Source organism: Ornithorhynchus anatinus, chromosome 16, assembly GCF_004115215.2.
Source record: "Ornithorhynchus anatinus isolate Pmale09 chromosome 16, mOrnAna1.pri.v4, whole genome shotgun sequence".
NCBI lineage: Eukaryota > Metazoa > Chordata > Mammalia > Monotremata > Ornithorhynchidae > Ornithorhynchus > Ornithorhynchus anatinus.
The window spans coordinates 25,850,327-25,866,141 of record NC_041743.1 but is presented as its reverse complement, the minus strand read 5'-3'; the positions used below and the strand labels follow the sequence as shown (position 1 = coordinate 25,866,141).

Here is a 15,815-nt window from a genome sequence, read left to right as displayed (position 1 = left end):
CGCTCATCCATTTATTCATTATTTTTTTTTTGCTTACTTCCGTTCCACATTTTCCTTCGGCTCCAATTTAATGTATTCTACCTGCGTCCGTCTGCCTCTCCAATTAGACTGTAAATTCCTTGAGGGAAGACAAGGCCCGTGCTTTCTACTTTTACCCCAAACACCCAATACAGTGTTCTCTCTGTTCGTAGTAAAAGCCCAGTAAATGACGATGATGAAAATTTATCGCCTAGCACAATATCCATCATTTGCATCGTATTACTACGGTCAAGGAGGGAAGCCTTTACACCGTGATGCAGCACTCCATCAGTGGTATTTATAAGGCATCGTAAAAGTAATAATAATTGTGGTATTTGTTAAGCGCTTCCTATGTGCAGAGCACTGTTCTAAGCGCTGAGGTAGATACGAGGTAATCCGGTTGTCCCACGTGAGGCTCACAGGTAATCCCCATTTTACAGATGAGGTAACTGAGGCGCAGAGAAGTAAAGTGACTTGCCCACCGTCACAGAGCTGACAAGTGGCAGAGCCGGGAGTATAAGGAAAGCACAATATAAGAGAACAAGTAGACACCATCCCTGCCCACGAGGAGTTTACAGTCTACGGTTGTAGTTGTGATAGTGTAATTGCTGTTGTACAATGAGTGCTTAGTACAGTGCTTTGCACACAATAAGCGCTCAATAGATACGATTGAATGAATGAACGAATGTTGTAATGACGTTATTTACTGTCCATCCACTGCTCCGTTCTAAACGCTTGAAAAAGTGGAACGAAGGCGCGAAACGTTTCCTGACCACAAGGAGTTTACGCTCTAATGGGGATGCAGGCATAAAAACATTTTCAGAATTAGAATCATCATAAATAATTGACTGTGCAATTGATTATGCATACTTACGCAAGTGCCGAGGAATATATATCTATTATGTATATATATATATATATCTTATATGTGTATGTGTGTGTGTATATATATATATATATATTTATTTAAAAAGCTGTTCGTGGCTCTTGACTGATACAACTAGGAATGTTGAAAATGCATTGGGGAAAACCTGTTGGAAGAAGAGGAGGAAGAGGAGGAGAGCTTTGAATATGTTGCAGGCTGTGGGCTGGCGGATGTGGGGAAGGAGAGGAGTTTCAGGACGGGGAAATGGCGTGAGTCAGGGAGAGTAGGTGGGAAGAGCCGAGAGTTATTGCTGAACCTACAACACAGTACTGGGAGGAGCAGTTTTGACTTTTGCGCTTTTAGAGAGGTCGATATCGGGAAGAAAGGCTTGATCCCGAAGGTCTGCACGGCCCACGTACCTCTGTGGTGTCTGGATCTCACGCGGGATTCGCATGGGGAATGTCCCAAAAGAGATCACGAATCCCTGCTGTCAGACAGGGCCTTTGGAGAAGCAGCAACTAGAAGAGGTGAGTTGCGGGGCGCATTCACCCCAGGCGGGAGGATCCCGTCAAGCGGCGGGGTGGTGCCCGGACAGTTTGGGCGAAAGAGGGCAAGATTTGGGGTTACCGTCCTGTGCCCGGGGCGCGCTCCAAAAGGAGCACACAAGCCAACGCCACACCGATACGTGTGTGTCCTGGCTATTTCCTAGTACTCGCACATCTGTCGGGAATGTTCGATTATCACCCACTTGTCCGGCTGATCTCTTAGACGTTCAATTCCGCCGGTACTGGACATTCTCGGATCCGTTTGCCATCGAATGGGGTGACAAGGCCCAAGAAACCCGTCCTCCAACACCCCCGAAAACTGTTGTAGAGCCACACACGCACATCCCCACCCACCTCCCGTGGGGCGAACTCCTCCTCCCCGGCCTCTCCCCACGCTTCCCGTGTTCCTGGACCACGGGCTGCGGTCCAAGAGACCGGGCCTCGGCGGAACGGTGACCTCGGGGCGGGTTGTCGGAGGATAATAATAATAATAATAATAATGGTATTGGTTGAGCGCTTACTATGTGCCAAGCACTCCTCTAAGCCCTGGGGTAGATCCAAGGTAATCAGATTGCCCCACCGTCTTAGTCCCCATTTTACAGATGAGGTAACGGAGGCACAGAGAAGTGAAGTGGCTTGCCCAAGATCACACAGCAGACAAGCGGCGGAGCCGGGATCGGAACCCACGTCCTCTGACTCCCAAGCCCGGGCTCTTTCCACCGGGTCCTGGCTGGGGCGGGACCAAAGCGGGAGGAAGGGAGGCAGAAGTCCAGATTCCCCCTGGATTTCCCGGCTCTGGTCCCCGAGTCCCGCCCAGCGCGGTCGCCGCCGAGTGGAGTTTCTCCTTTAATAAATAACCCACCTCTTTTATTCCCCCGCACGTCGCTAGGCCTCGACGCGCCAGCCCAGCCCCGCTGCGACCGACTACACGCACATGAATCACCGCAGAGTGACCCTCTTAATATGTTTTTGAAAGGGCCGGGAACGCGCCGAAATCTATTTGTCCATATTTAGGACCCCAGGACGCGTTGGGGCTGTGTGTTTAGCAAAGTAATTATTTTCCCCTTTCCCTCCGGCCGCCCCCCTCCCGGTCTTCATTCACTGCTCAGGCGCGTGTACGCGCAAACACACACCCCAACTATACAGATGCACCCCAAACTACGCCCGGACAAGCGTACACGCTTGTGCAGCTGCATGTGATACACCCGCATACCCATCCACATACGTACATTGATACACCAATAGAGGTACATCCACACATACCCCTATGCAAACGCATCAATGCGCATGTGAACGTACCTATATAGAGACTTGTACATGTGCGCACCAATGTACATACGCACGCACGCCCACACATGTATACGTGAGCACACACCCTTCATCACCCATGCCTACCCATACCTGAAAATCCTCTCAGGGTACAGATACACCCCTGGTTAATACGCACACCAATGCACTCTCGCGCGAGCAAGCAGCCTAGGCACACGCACACTGTACACACACGTGCACGTACACACCTATGCCTAGGCACACGCCCCCGGGTTGCTTCGGGGGCCACCTCCCACCGCAGTTTTGGGCACCTCGGAAGCCCCCGATCGGAATTGGTTGGTTCGGTAGGCGGATTCGGGCTGGCAGGCCCCGAGGTGAAAAGCTTATTGTGGGCAGGGAATGTGTCTATTGTTCTATTGGACTCTCCCAAGCGCTCAGTACAGCGCTCTGCACAGTAAGCGCTCACTAAATACGATTGAATGAAGGCATCTCGGGAAGAGAGGCTAGTCCTGCTCCTCCCCCGGAGATCCCGGCCAGGCCCCCGGAGGGAGGGGGAGCTGAACGGCTCTCGGCGGAGGCTTTGGGGCGGGGGAATCGAGCTGACCAGAAGTGGGGGTCCATCGCCCCTCGTGCTGGGCCCCAGAAGGCCGAACTAGAGAAACGCTGGGGCAGATGGGGAGGGGTCGGCGGGCCGGGGAGCTGAGGAGGGGGAGAGGGGCTCCGTGCCCTCTGGGAATGAGCTCCGGTAGTGCCGGCCAGAGTGGGGCAGGTCCCAGGCACGGGGGAGGAAGAGCCCGGATTGTGCCCCCCCAAGGCAGGGGGTAGGGGCCGGGGACTTGGGCAAGAGGCAGAGGCCCGGAGCTTGGGATGGGGGGAAGGGGGCATGAGCCGGGGTTGGGGAAAACACGTCCCCTCTGGCCGCCGCCGCACTACGACAATAGGTCTCGCCACAGCGCAGGGCAGAGCCCGGGCCAGATCCGAACCCAAAGGCGGCCTCTGCGTGCGTGTGCGTTTGAGTGTGTATGTGTCCGTCCGTCTTGGTGTTTCTCTGTCCGGGAGGCCAACCGGGGTACGGGGCTGGGGGGAGATCCGTGAGGAATGTCAACCCCTCCCTACTCCCTTCCCAGGAGGCCTTCGAGAGAAAGCTTCGGGAAAAAACCCAACCACCCTGTCTGTGGGTGCCCCTCTCTTTCCCCCGTCTCCTTCTGTGTCTTTCTACGTGTCTCTTTTTCTCTTTCACTGGGGGGGGGGGGCGGGGGGGAGGGGTCACTCTCTTTTTTCCTCTGTCTCTTTTTCTTACCGGTCTCTGAGGAGGCTCTTCCTCGCTTTCTCTCTCTCCTTCCTCGCTTTCTCTCTCTCCTTCCTCGCTTTCTCTCTCTCCTTCCTCGCTGTCTCTCTCTCCCTACCTATATCTCTGTGCATATGCACGACTCTGTCGGTTTCCTCCGCACCCCCTTCACCCCAAGACTGGGCTTCCTGAAGACTTCTCTCCTGAGCGCGGATCTGCACCTCGGTTTCCCATTTGTCCGGCCTCGGCACAGGGATGCTGCGGTGGGAGAGTCCGAGGTGTCTCTCCCGGCTTGGCAGGCACGAAGGGACGACTCGGCCCCCGCCGGCCCCACTGAGCTTTTCCCGTTTCCCAGCCCTGGGCGAAAATCCTAAACACGATCTGCCCCAACGTCGACACCCAAACCAACAGGGTCTCGTCTGGGCCTTTTGCGGGCTGGGGAAGAAAGGGGGTACGATTGAGAAGAGAGAATCGAGCCCTTCTGCAGCCAGGGCCTGATTCTCTCGCCTCTTTCCCCCAAATACATACCCTCGACTCTTCGTCCCCCCTCTGACCTCTCCTCCTTCTGAGGGAGCCCGGCCGTCAGAAACCAGGGCGAGACGGGGGGAAACGGGACATTGAATTGTACTTTCCGAGCGCTTAGTACAGTGCTCTGCACACAGTAAGCGCTCAATAAATACTATTGAATGAATGAATGCATGACAGAGAGGGGACAGACAATCGAACCAGTCTCCGGATCCCCAGAAGAGGCCCTGAGCGGCGGGGAAGCGACGCGGACCCCCTGTACCCCGATACCAGAGGCAGGTGGGGGATGAGAGACGGACTGGGGTGTGTGTTGGGGGGAGGATCCATGAGGAATGTCAACCCCTCCCTACTCCCTTCCCAGGAGGCCTTCGAGAGAAAGCTTCTGGAAGAAAAAAAAAAAATCCCCTTCATATTTCAAGCAAGATGCGTTTTGAAAAGCAAAAGCCCCACCACCAAACCCCCTAGAAAAATAGAAAGGACGGGGTCACCCTCTGCGCGACGCGGCAGTCCCGGGACAGGCCAACCCCGCGGCTCTTTCCTCTTTTATCTATGCATATTAGATCCCCTAATCCCACCCCACCCTCAATTTTAACTCCCTCCCTCCCCCACACTGGTTCCCGGGGAACCTATTCACCAATCCCAAGCATTTCTGGGTCTTTCAGATAAATTACATTGGCCCCGGCATAATAGATTTAAAGTCCGCCAGATTTTTTTTTTATCATTAATTGTAAACGTGCAAAATACCTGCTGGTACTTCACTTTAGAAGAATGTAATTGGTAAAAAAAAAAAAAAGAGGCGGCTGATGAATAGATAATAGATCTTTAACTACCAATAAACAGTAAGCAGCAGCCAGCAGCCCAGGGATGTGATCATAATTATTCTGCGGCGCGAGCCAATGGGGACGAAGGAACTCAGCCCTAAAATCATCCCAAAACCCGAAGGCAAACTCGAAAATGTGGATACGACCGAAACGGTGGAGCATCAGTTCGGATCACCCAACCACTAGGATCTCGCCCGTTTCTCACGCCAGCTGGGGAGGGGTGAGGAGGATGGGGGAGGCGTGGATAAAATAAAACAAAAGCCATAATGTGATTTGAAAAAAAAATCACAATGGGGCCAAGAGTCTATTCCGATTGTCTGGACTCCTTTTTCCAAAGCCCTTCGATCTCTAGAGGAGGAGGAGGAAGGAGGAGGGGGTAGGGTCCTCAAAGCCACCGGGAGGAGGAAATGGAGTGATTTTCCTTGGGAGAATGGATGGGGTCGGTTCTCTGACATCCCCGGGATCGAGGGGCGAGAGAGGAGGAGGAGACCGGTTCCTACCGTTCTCCCCTCGAGAGAAAACCCCAAATGAAAAAAGTCCATGGAAGCGAATATTACGGATTCCTCGGCCCCCGGGATCGAGAGGGGGACTGATTCCCCACCGTGGAACCGCATCAAGTTTTGCCCAGAAAAGGAGAGGAGCTGTGACTGGGAATAAAATGATGGTATTCCTACTATGCTTTCCCCCGCAAGAAGACCACGAACCCAGCCCGTTTTTAACGCGCTCCCCGTGCGCTCGACCCGCACTCGGTTCTTCCCCCCACCATCCCCCAACTCCCGAGCCGGGATTGAGAAGCGGCGGAATCCGCGTGGGAGAAATCTCGATTTTCCTACCTGTCCCTGCTGCCACGGCTCATGCTGGGAGGGAGTTGCGGATGGTGGCGGCGGCGGGGACTCTCTGCACCCGGCGGGGACTCTCTGCTGGGACCAGGGCGCCCCGGAGGGAGTGGTGGGGAGAGGGAGGGGGGTCGGGGAAAGGGAGGGAGAGGGAGGTGGGGGGGGGGGGGAGAGACGTGGGAGGAAGAAAAGGAAGAGGAAGAGGAGGCGGAGAAAGGGAGGAGGAGCAGGAGGAGGAGGAGGAGGAAAAGAAGAGGAAGAGGCCGGGAGGAGGGGATGAAGGAAGGAGAGAAAGGGAAAGAAAGATAGGGAGGAGGGAAGAAGAAGTAGGGGAGGAGAAGAAGGAGGAGGAAGAGGAGGAAGAAGAGGAGGAGGAGGAAGAGGAGAAGGAGGAGGAGGAAGAGGAGGAGGAGGAAGAGGAGAAGGAGGAGGAGGAAGAGGAGGAGGAGGAAGAGAAGGAGGAGAAGGAGGAGGAGGAGAAGCTGCAGTTGCCTCCTCCAGCACCGTGACCGCTGGGCGAAAGCTCGGAAGAGCAGGAACCGGGAAAAGGAGGCTGCGCCGACTCCGTTCCAGTCCCGGCCCGGATCCAGCCGTCCAGGATCCCCTCCGCTCGCCTCCCTCTGACGCACTTTAAAGAGTCTCCCCCCTTCCACCTCAAGGCGAGTAATAGCGACCAATCATCAAGCCATTTACCAGGCTTCAGAGGAAGCTGTTTATGTGATCCCCGCACTAATTAGGCTCATGAACTAACAAATCGTTTGCACAACTTGTGAAGAACCGATCACATCCATGGATTGTCTTTGGACTTAGGGTGCTCGCCTTTTGCAGAAGAGAAAACTTTTTTTTTCCTCCCCCCGCCCCCCTCCCCGGAGAAACTTTTCCCCCCTTTTTTCTCGCTCCTGGCTCCGAGCCCCCCAACCACCTCTTCCCCCTTCCCGCCCCCCCAAAACAGCCACCCTCTCCCCCCCCTCCCCTTCCCCAGCCTGCAAACTCTCCAGGAAGGAATTTTGTTTTCTCTTTGGTGGCGTTTTGGTGCAAGACTCTCTGACGACGCCTTTTCGCCCCCCTCTCTCTCTCCCTCTCTCTCTCCCTCTCTCCTCTTTTTCTCCCCCCTTTCTCCCTCCTCTTTTTTTCCCTTTTTTTTTTAAATTTGGGGGTTAAAAGAAAATATTTCTTTTTTCCGCCCCCCCCACCCCCCGACCCTCGGAGCCGGCGCCCCAGTGGCGCTGGGGAGCGGGGAGGCCCGGGCCGGACCCAGCCGCGGCGCAGCATGTTCCAGCCGGCGCCCAAGCGCTGCTTCACCATCGAGTCGCTGGTGGCCAAGGACAGCCCCCTGCCCGCGTCCCGATCCGAAGACCCCATCCGGCCGGCGGCGCTCAGCTATGCCACCTCCAACCCCATGAACCCCTTCCTCAACGGCTTCCACACGGCCGCCGGCCGGGGCGTCTACACCAACCCGGACTTGGTCTTCGCCGAAGCGGTGTCGCACCCGCCCAACCCCGCCGTCCCGGTCCACCCGGTGCCGCCGCCGCACGCCCTGGCCGCCCACCCCCTGCCCTCCTCGCACTCGCCCCACCCCCTCTTTGCCTCGCCGCAGCAGAGGGACCCGTCCACCTTCTACCCCTGGCTTATCCACCGCTACCGGTATCTGGGCCACAGGTTTCAAGGTAAGTGGCGAGCCCGGGGGGCGCGGGAGGGGGTCGGGGCTGGATGGAGGGGGCTCGCCTTGGCCCTCTGCGGATCGCCCCCTCTCCCCCCAGTGTGGAGGCCTGGGAAACGGGGACCGGCCGGGGTGCCTCGGGGGAGGGCGACGGGACCCGGGCTTAGGGAAAAACTGGCTTCCTCGGGGGGACAGTGACCTTTCTCGGGGTGTAGCAAAGACGCAGAGAGTCGTGTGCGTTTTGTGTGTGTGTGTGTGTGTGTGCGTGCGTGCGTGTGTGTGAGTCGGCCTAGACCAGGACGGGGGTGGCGGGAGCGGAACGAAGGGGCCGAAGCGCGAGGTCCAGCGGGCGAAGCAAGGGAAAGGCAGAGGAAAGCGGCGCGCCCACCGTCCCCGATCCCCCCTCGACCCGCCTTCCCTCTGCTCCCGCAGCGGGACTTCACCGCGCCCTGCCAGCAGACCGCGGGTTTCTCCCGTTTCGTCGTTCCGGCCCCGCGCTTCCCTTCCCGGGGCCCCATCTCTCTTCCCTCCCCATCCCGGGAAAAACCTCGATCCGGCCCGGGGACCGGATCTGGCGGCCCCAGGGGTGGGAAGTCGAGGCCAACGGGATGCGGTCGGCGGCTCTTCGGGCTCGTGGGAACCCGGTCAACGCCACGAGCGTCCGCCCGGCCCCGCGATGAGATGGGTCTGGGGGGCTTTTCCTCCTTTAAAACGCAAAAACCAACCAACCAACCAAACAAACAAACAAAAAAAACCCCGGCAAATTACGGGGCCGGGAGACCCGGGACGGAGAGAGGTGGGCGGGTTATTGACCGGTTTGAGGATCGGGAGGGACGGCGGTGTTGTTCTTCGAGGTAGCCTAAGGTACAGAACGATGGAGAGAAGTCAGGCTAGGCGGGGGGAAAGATCCACACATCGGACGGCCCGTGAACGATAAAGCAATCGGTGATGTTTATTGAGGGCTATGTGGCTAGCATTGTACCAAGCGCTTGGGAGAGTACGATACCACAAAATCAGCAGACGCGTCCCCTGTCCGTAACGAGTTTACAGTCTCGACGTTTTGCCTTGGAGTCCAGTGGGAAGGACTCTTGATCTTTTTTTTTTTTTTGCTTCTTCCCTCACCTCCACGCCTCCCACCCGAGTTTATTTGTCTAAACTGGCCTCTTCCCCGCCGGACTCTCCTGGCCTGGGAGCCGATTGTATCCCCGGCTGTCTCGGCTCAGCCCCTCTCTCCCCTTGTCGGGCCAAGCCGCAGTCTCGCCACCATCCCGCAGCCACGATCCCCGGACCCCGAGTCAAGGGACGGGGCAAACGGATGGAGAAATTCCCAATCCAACTGGCTCCTTTCGGTCCCTCCCCGAGAAGAGCGGGCAGAAACAAGCGGACGACAAGCGAAAATCATTTTTTAAGAGACGAGAGAGCGAGATGCATCCTTTCCGGATGGAAAGAAGGAAGAGTTTTGCGTTCCTGTTCCCAAACGAAGCGCAAATAAAATCGAACACGGTATGCCGCCGTTATTCCTACTCGTGGCGGCAAGTTAAACCGAAAAGAACATACCTGGGCGCCGCCCCCCGCCCCCCCCGGCCCTGTTCTCCAAGTGAAACTGGGAATGTTTGGGGAGAGGGAAAGGTGAGAGGGGGAGAAAGCTCCAAGAGGTCGCAGCGTTGGGATGAGGAGGGGAAGACAGGCGGACGAGAGCCGGGGGCCCGAACCCGGACCCCGACTGGGAATTTGGGGACAGGGAAAACGCCAGACTGGCACCTGAGGGATGAGGAGTGGGTGGGGGGGATCGGGAAGGGGGGCGGGGTCCCCTCCCTGACAGCCGCAGCGGCAGGAGAGCTCCTCCAACCCAGGGCGCCTCCTCCCCGGCTCTCCGGCCAGGCCGAACCGGGCCCGAGCCGGGCGACCAGCTGGGCAACCCCCCCCAGCCCACCCCGGCTGGACGCCCCGAAATCCGTTTGTTTTATCATTGCAATTTTTCCAAAGAGAATTCAAGTGAGCTTTGACGGAGAGGGGAGGGCCTTGATCGGGAGCGATTTCCTACTCGTTGCCCTCACTGCTCCTCCGACGGTACTTGCGGTTCACGTTGTGGCGCGGGGAATTTCGGCTTTCCCGTCTCCTCTGAATTTCCATTCCGGCTCCCTGTCCGCCCTGGCCGACGAAGGCGCTGGCCGGGTGCAGGTGTGCGGGGGCCCGGGTGAACAAGTGCGGGGGGCTGGGTGCAGGTGCGAGATGTGCGGGGGCTGGGGTGGAGGGCGCGGTCTGGGCCAGGTAACGGGGGGCGGGCCGGGCCGGGAAGCCCCTCTAGGCCGGCGGCGGGGCGAATCGGGCTCCCTAAACTAACGGGCGCTGTGCTCCGCCGTGCAGGGAACGAGACCAGCCCCGAGAGTTTCCTCTTGCACAATGCACTGGCCCGAAAGCCCAAGCGGATCCGCACAGCCTTCTCCCCGTCCCAGCTACTGAGGCTGGAGCACGCCTTCGAGAAGAACCACTACGTGGTCGGGGCAGAAAGGAAACAGCTGGCCCACAGCCTCAGCCTCACGGAAACTCAGGTAAGGGGAGGCCGGGGAGGCAGAGCCGAGCCCACCGGGGCCTGCGCGGCCCCCCCAGGCCAGGAGAGAGGGCGTTGAGGGAAAGCCGGGAAAGGGCGGGGGGTGGGAGGGAGAGAGGAGGGGACAGACGGGGAGAGTCTAATGCCTCGGGTCCGGTTTACCGGTCCTTAGCGACTCTGGGGTGCCCGGGCCGCCCCCGCCCCCCATCCCCTTCCCAACTCAGCCGTCGATGAGGTGTTGGCTCAGGGCGGCCAGGCGGACCCGAAATCTCCCCAGGCCTCAGTGGGTCTGCCGAGGTGTGCGTGAGACCCCCCACGCCCGAGGCTTCCTCTCCCGTTAGGACCCACCCAAAGTGTGCGGGATAAGACTTGGCCACACACCTGAACCCTCCTCTTTCGAAAGAAAGGAAGGAAGCCACGTTGGTCCCGTGAATGAATTCTAGTTCCAGGGCTTGGGGCCGCCCTGAGAGGGGTGTGCAGGGATCTCAGTCGTACTGGACGAGTTGGGGGAGTTTGTGGGGTTTTTTTTTCTCCTAGTTACCTCTCCCCTCACCCCTTCACCTTCGGTCCCGGGGAAGCTGTTCGCCTCAGCGGGGAGGAGGGGATAATGGAGAGGAGGGGAGGTCAGAGAGAAGCTCGAAATAGTTCGAGCTGGTCGAGAGGGAGCCGACTTGGGCTTGTCCTGTTTCTGCGGTTGCGTCTCCCGGATCGCGGGGGAGGGTAGACGCTGAGGGTGGAGGGGGGGAGAGCTGGATGATCTGCACATGGAGAAACTCCATCCAAGAAGCCAGCGGGGCACCGTTTACCCCAAGGATCGATCGATCCGCTCAATCTGAAGGAAGGAGTGTGGGGCGGGCGGAGGAACGAAGAGAGCTGGGGAGCTTGATTAGCAGGAGGTAATTGCGAGAGAGGGTCAGATCCCACTCGTCCCCGAGCCCCTGGGCGGCCCGGCCAGGAGTCGGAGTCGTCTGCGGGCTAGAGCGGGGGAGAGAAGGAAGAGAAGAGGGACAGAAGGAAGAGAAGAGGGACAGAAGGGGGGAAGCAAAGAAGGAACAGGGCGTCGTCGTAGCAATGGGCGCTGATGCGGAACTCCCAGAAGCTCAGGACAAATTTCGGATTAAATGGAGATAGTACAGGAAAATCTGTGTGAGCTTTAAAGAGGCAGATGGCAAGGATCGTCTCTCTCTATTGCTGGGTTGTACTTTCCCAAGCGTTTAGGACAGTGCTCTACGCACAGTAAGCGCTCCGTAAATACGATTGAATGCATGCATGAATGAGGCCAGGTTAAGGTGTGCGCGGAGGCACCGTTGGATTCGGCTCCAGGGACTCCTGCCTCAGTTTTTCTCCCACAGCTTTTCCACGCACATGCCCAGGTGTACGGACTGGTGTTGGTGGGGGGTGGGGGGTGTGTGTGTGTGTGTCCGGCAGCGCGTTAGGGGCCGACTCTGCCGCTGATGGCTGCAAGTGCGTCGACATGTGTGTGTCTCTCTTCCGAGCCGATCGCTGTCTCGAGGCCGCTGCTTTAGATCACTCTTTCACACGGTTTTGTTCTTGCCCGAAGAGGGGTTGTGTGTTGGTCCGAAACCTCCAGCCGCGAGGCTGAATTAGAGCCGGGCCCCGGTACTGTACTGTGGAGCCGCTGGCCTGGTTCAAAGTTCCCCGTAAACAGTAACGTTTTCTGTGCGGATTAAGTTGTAACACTTTTTTTTTTTTGGGTTGGGGGGGGGGGAGAGGCAATAAGAGGTTGAGGCCTTTGTTTTAAAATGTCCCCCCGGACAAAACAAAAAAGCGAATCGCCACTTTTATGAGGCTCTCTGAACAAGGGATTGCTCAGGCTTATTTCCACTGGAAAGCTGTATTTAACGTGGTCTTTGTCCGGGTTGATTTCGACGCTGGTTGGGGTCTTTTGTCTAGATGTCAACCCCCAGATCTCGACAAACGAGCTCCCTTTTAGAGATCAGCGTGGAGGAACGAACCGTCCTCCCCCTCAATTAGCAAACTAAAAGCAAATTAAACTCACCCTTGTTCCCGCTCAGCTTTTTAATGGGGGACTTTTGGAGAATATGAAAATGCGAGGCGAGGAGATGGGGCCGGCTTCGGAGCGCTGGGTTCTGAGCGCGCAGCGAAGCGGGCTTAACCCCGCTGAGCGACATGGGCTTCCTTCAGACAGGGGCGAGCGGGGGAGAGAGGGAGGGGGGTGGAGAGCGAGAGGGACTTTTATCAGTCACTTTCAGCCCGAATTAGAGTGGAAATTGCTTTTTTTAGAAGTGTGTGTGCGTGTGTGTGTGTGTGTGTGTGTTGGGGGAGGGTGGGTCTAGGGGGACTAAGGTTAGGGTTAGAGGAGGGGAAGAGAGAGCTCGGGAGAATCAATCAATCAAGCGTATATATTGAGCGCCGACTTTGCGCAGAGCACTGTACTGAGCGCTCGGGAGTGTGCACTCTAACGGAACTGAAAAACCAAGAAAAGGTGGGAGCTGGGAGCGGGAAGAAGTCGTTTGCCGTGCGTTTGGGAGCACCGATCGGTCCCGTTTGGGCCAGACATCTCCTGGGACCACACTACCTGGAAGGGGAACGAGAGCGGCACCCGGGAGTTCGCTGTCAACCCGATTTGTTTAACACTGAACCTGTTTACTCAATCTCCCGGGGTCTTCTCTCCCTCCTCGCCGGCCTTCCGTCTGCCCGGCCGTTTTAACCTTTCCATTTCTAAACTCAAAACTCCGCGGGGGCCGCCCTCCTCGAAGACACCTTTACGAGGGCAGGGCAGGCGGGACGGTTTCCTCGCATGGAAGAAAGCAGTCGGTGGGCCCGAGACTAGGAGTTTGCCTCTTCTCCCATGACAGCCCTTCCTCTCCCCTCCCTCCTTCTCTTCCCTCCTTCCTTCCCGGCCTCCGTCCTCCCTTCCCGCCCCTTCTCCCTCTGCTTCGTGGCGAAGGACGCCTGAACGCTTTCGCTTTTGAACTTCGCTGAAAGGTGTCTCTAACTTGGATTTTCCGCCGGGTGTTGCTGTCATTACCGTCTTCCACCCACCCACAATATTATTCCCCCTCCTCCTTGCCCCCTCCCCCCCAAGTGTGGAAGGGAGGGGCAGGTCTAAATGGAGAAATATCTAAAAATATTACCCTGAGCCTATGCGAGCAGATGAGGCGCTATATTTAGGAAGCAGCGTTCATTGTGCATAAATAATAAAAAGCACATTGGACCTTTTGAAACCGGGATGAACAGGCAGGCCGGATGAAAGGATTTTTTTTTTTCCTTCCCTCGTTTTCTGTTTCTCTCTGCTGTTAGGGATTTTTTTCCCTCCTTTTCCCCCTTTGATTGAACATATTTTCTAGGGTCCCCTCACCCCACCCCGGTGTCACCGTCCATGTTCGCAGTGCGCTTGCGATGCCTGTGTGATACAGTTGTGCTCAAGGCTCGGAGGGGTTCAGGTGTCCGCGGCTAGGAGCTGGGGACAAGGCGGAGGGGGAAGGAGCTGTCCAATAGAGACTGTCCGAGCTACCCTAGAACCAACCCAAACTTCTGAACATAGGGGATGGGCAGCCCCAGCCAGCATACCCCAAAGACTCACCCTCTACAAAGGCTGAGAGAAAAACAGGGGAGGACATTAAGGGAGAGGATATCAACTTGGGGGGCGGGTTGGGGGAAGAGAAAGAGGAGAGAGACAGAGACAGGAGAAGAGAGAGACAGAGTGGGGTGAACAGTAAAGAGAAACTAACCTCCCTTCATTCCCCCCTCACTCTCTGCTTCCTGCCATAGGTAAAAGTATGGTTTCAGAACAGAAGGACGAAGTTCAAACGGCAGAAGTTGGAGGAAGAAGGTTCGGATTCCCAACAGAAGAAAAAAGGGACCCATCATATTAATCGATGGAGAATCGCGACCAAACAGGCCAGTCCAGAGGAAATAGACGTCACTTCAGACGATTAAAAAAATACACACAAAACAAAAACGCACACACAAACAATAACGATTCAGAGAGAGAAGAACAAAAACAAAGCAAACTAACAACCGCCCACCAAAAAAACAAAACAACAAAAGCTGGCACTTATGAGACTTTTCAGCAGCAAGTGTTAAGGATCACAACCCAAGGCAGAGTGACTTTGCGGGAGAAAAAGCGAGAAGGTTCTTCTTAATCAAAATGCAATTCTCGTCGAAAGAGGCAGCTGAGAGAAAAGGGGAGAAAGAGAGAGAGAGGTCCAAAATGTGGCACAGCCGGCCCGGCTCTGGCAAAGGGAGTTGTCAATCAAAGGCCAAACCTCCGAGACAAGATGATTGACAGGTATTCCGTTTATTGCAGTCCACTTTAAAAAAATGATAATGATGATAATGGTGATGATGATGATGGTGATGATGATGATAACAAAAAATAACCAGCCCAGCACAGGACATTTTTTTGCACTTCGCAGTTTTCCAATCTTTTTTTTTAAAAAAAATACTAATAATCGAGATTCCATATCCAGCCCAAATCCCACGCCTGTTTCCGAAACACGACTAGCATGTTCCAGCCGTTGGGCGAACGGTTCTAAAGACAGAAAATGAAATGTATTTTTTTCTTTCCTTTTAAAAACAGGTTCCGTGTGCTTTTTCTGTTTTCTTTTTACGAGAAATGTGCAGTCTGTAAGCATTTATTGATAACTTCTGACGTCAAAGTGATTGTGGAAGCTAAACGAAGTAGCAGCTCACCAATAGTGTTCCTCTAAAAGGAAAAAAGAAAAGGGGAGAATTTGAGGGAGGGCTGAGGGTGGTGAGGGAGGGCAGGAAGGAGGGAGTCATGAATTTTGCCGAAAAAAAAATTAATTTATCTTATTTTTGGACTTCCCCTTTCCTAATATTCTGAAGTTTTAAAACACGAGTGAACATTCCACGTCCGGTGGTGGCTGGGGAAATTGACATAGTTTAACCGTTCGCGGTGGTCTTTCAAAAATTAAATACTACAACAACAACAACAACCACGAAAAGCAAAGCAAAACAAAAAAAAAAAACCAACATAAAACATTAAAAGACTGAAGAGGGATTGGTGTTGAGTGTGGCCGGTACCCCGGGCCAACTTTAAGCACTGAGCTTATATTCCAAGATCATAGAGCTTCTAAAGAGTGACAAATGGTTCCTTAATGTCTTCTATACCAGAATGTAAATATTTTTGTGTTTTGTGTTAATTTGTTAGAATTCTAACACACTATATACTTCCAAGAAGTATGTCAATGTCAATATTTTGTCAATAAAGATTTATCAATATGTCCGCAGCGTAGTTGTCTTTGGAAATGGAAAAAAAAATTGGAAGGGAAAATAAATAAGAAACGATCCCTTATGGATTACTGGCAACCTTACGGTCTCCCGATGGAGTCGTTAGGGTTCGTAAAGGATTCTGAGTTGTTTAGTGTCTGGCCCGTTTTTAGGAAAGGTGGGTTGGGAAGGAGAAGAAGGGAGGGCAGGAAGGGGA

General features: G+C 55.3%; 2 protein-coding genes across 4 annotated transcripts in view; one reads left to right on the top strand and one right to left on the bottom strand.

The window, feature by feature from the left end:
* The window catches only part of PDZD8 (PDZ domain containing 8), a 203,782-nt gene extending 197,498 nt beyond the window's left edge, over window positions 1-6,284 (bottom strand). For both annotated transcript variants that reach the window (XM_029080994.2, XM_029080993.2), the window contains exon 1: window positions 6,165-6,284. The gene's annotated coding sequence lies outside the window, so the exon portion shown is untranslated. The remainder of the gene's footprint in view (window positions 1-6,164) is intronic.
* A 1,072-nt stretch (window positions 6,285-7,356) lies between these two features.
* EMX2 (empty spiracles homeobox 2) lies at window positions 7,357-15,614 on the top strand. Of its 2 annotated transcripts, XM_001514500.5 has the most exons (3): window positions 7,365-7,834; window positions 10,195-10,379; window positions 14,135-15,614. In XM_001514500.5, exons 1-3 carry the CDS (start codon window positions 7,438-7,440, stop codon window positions 14,300-14,302), a joined length of 750 nt encoding a protein of 249 aa, XP_001514550.1. In that variant the 5' UTR covers window positions 7,365-7,437; the 3' UTR covers window positions 14,303-15,614. The 2 variants fall into 2 exon arrangements, with proteins under 2 accessions (XP_028936013.1, XP_001514550.1); XM_029080180.1 differs by lacking the exon at window positions 10,195-10,379 and having other exon boundaries at window positions 7,357-7,834; window positions 14,135-14,238.
* Window positions 15,615-15,815: the final 201 nt, after the last annotated feature.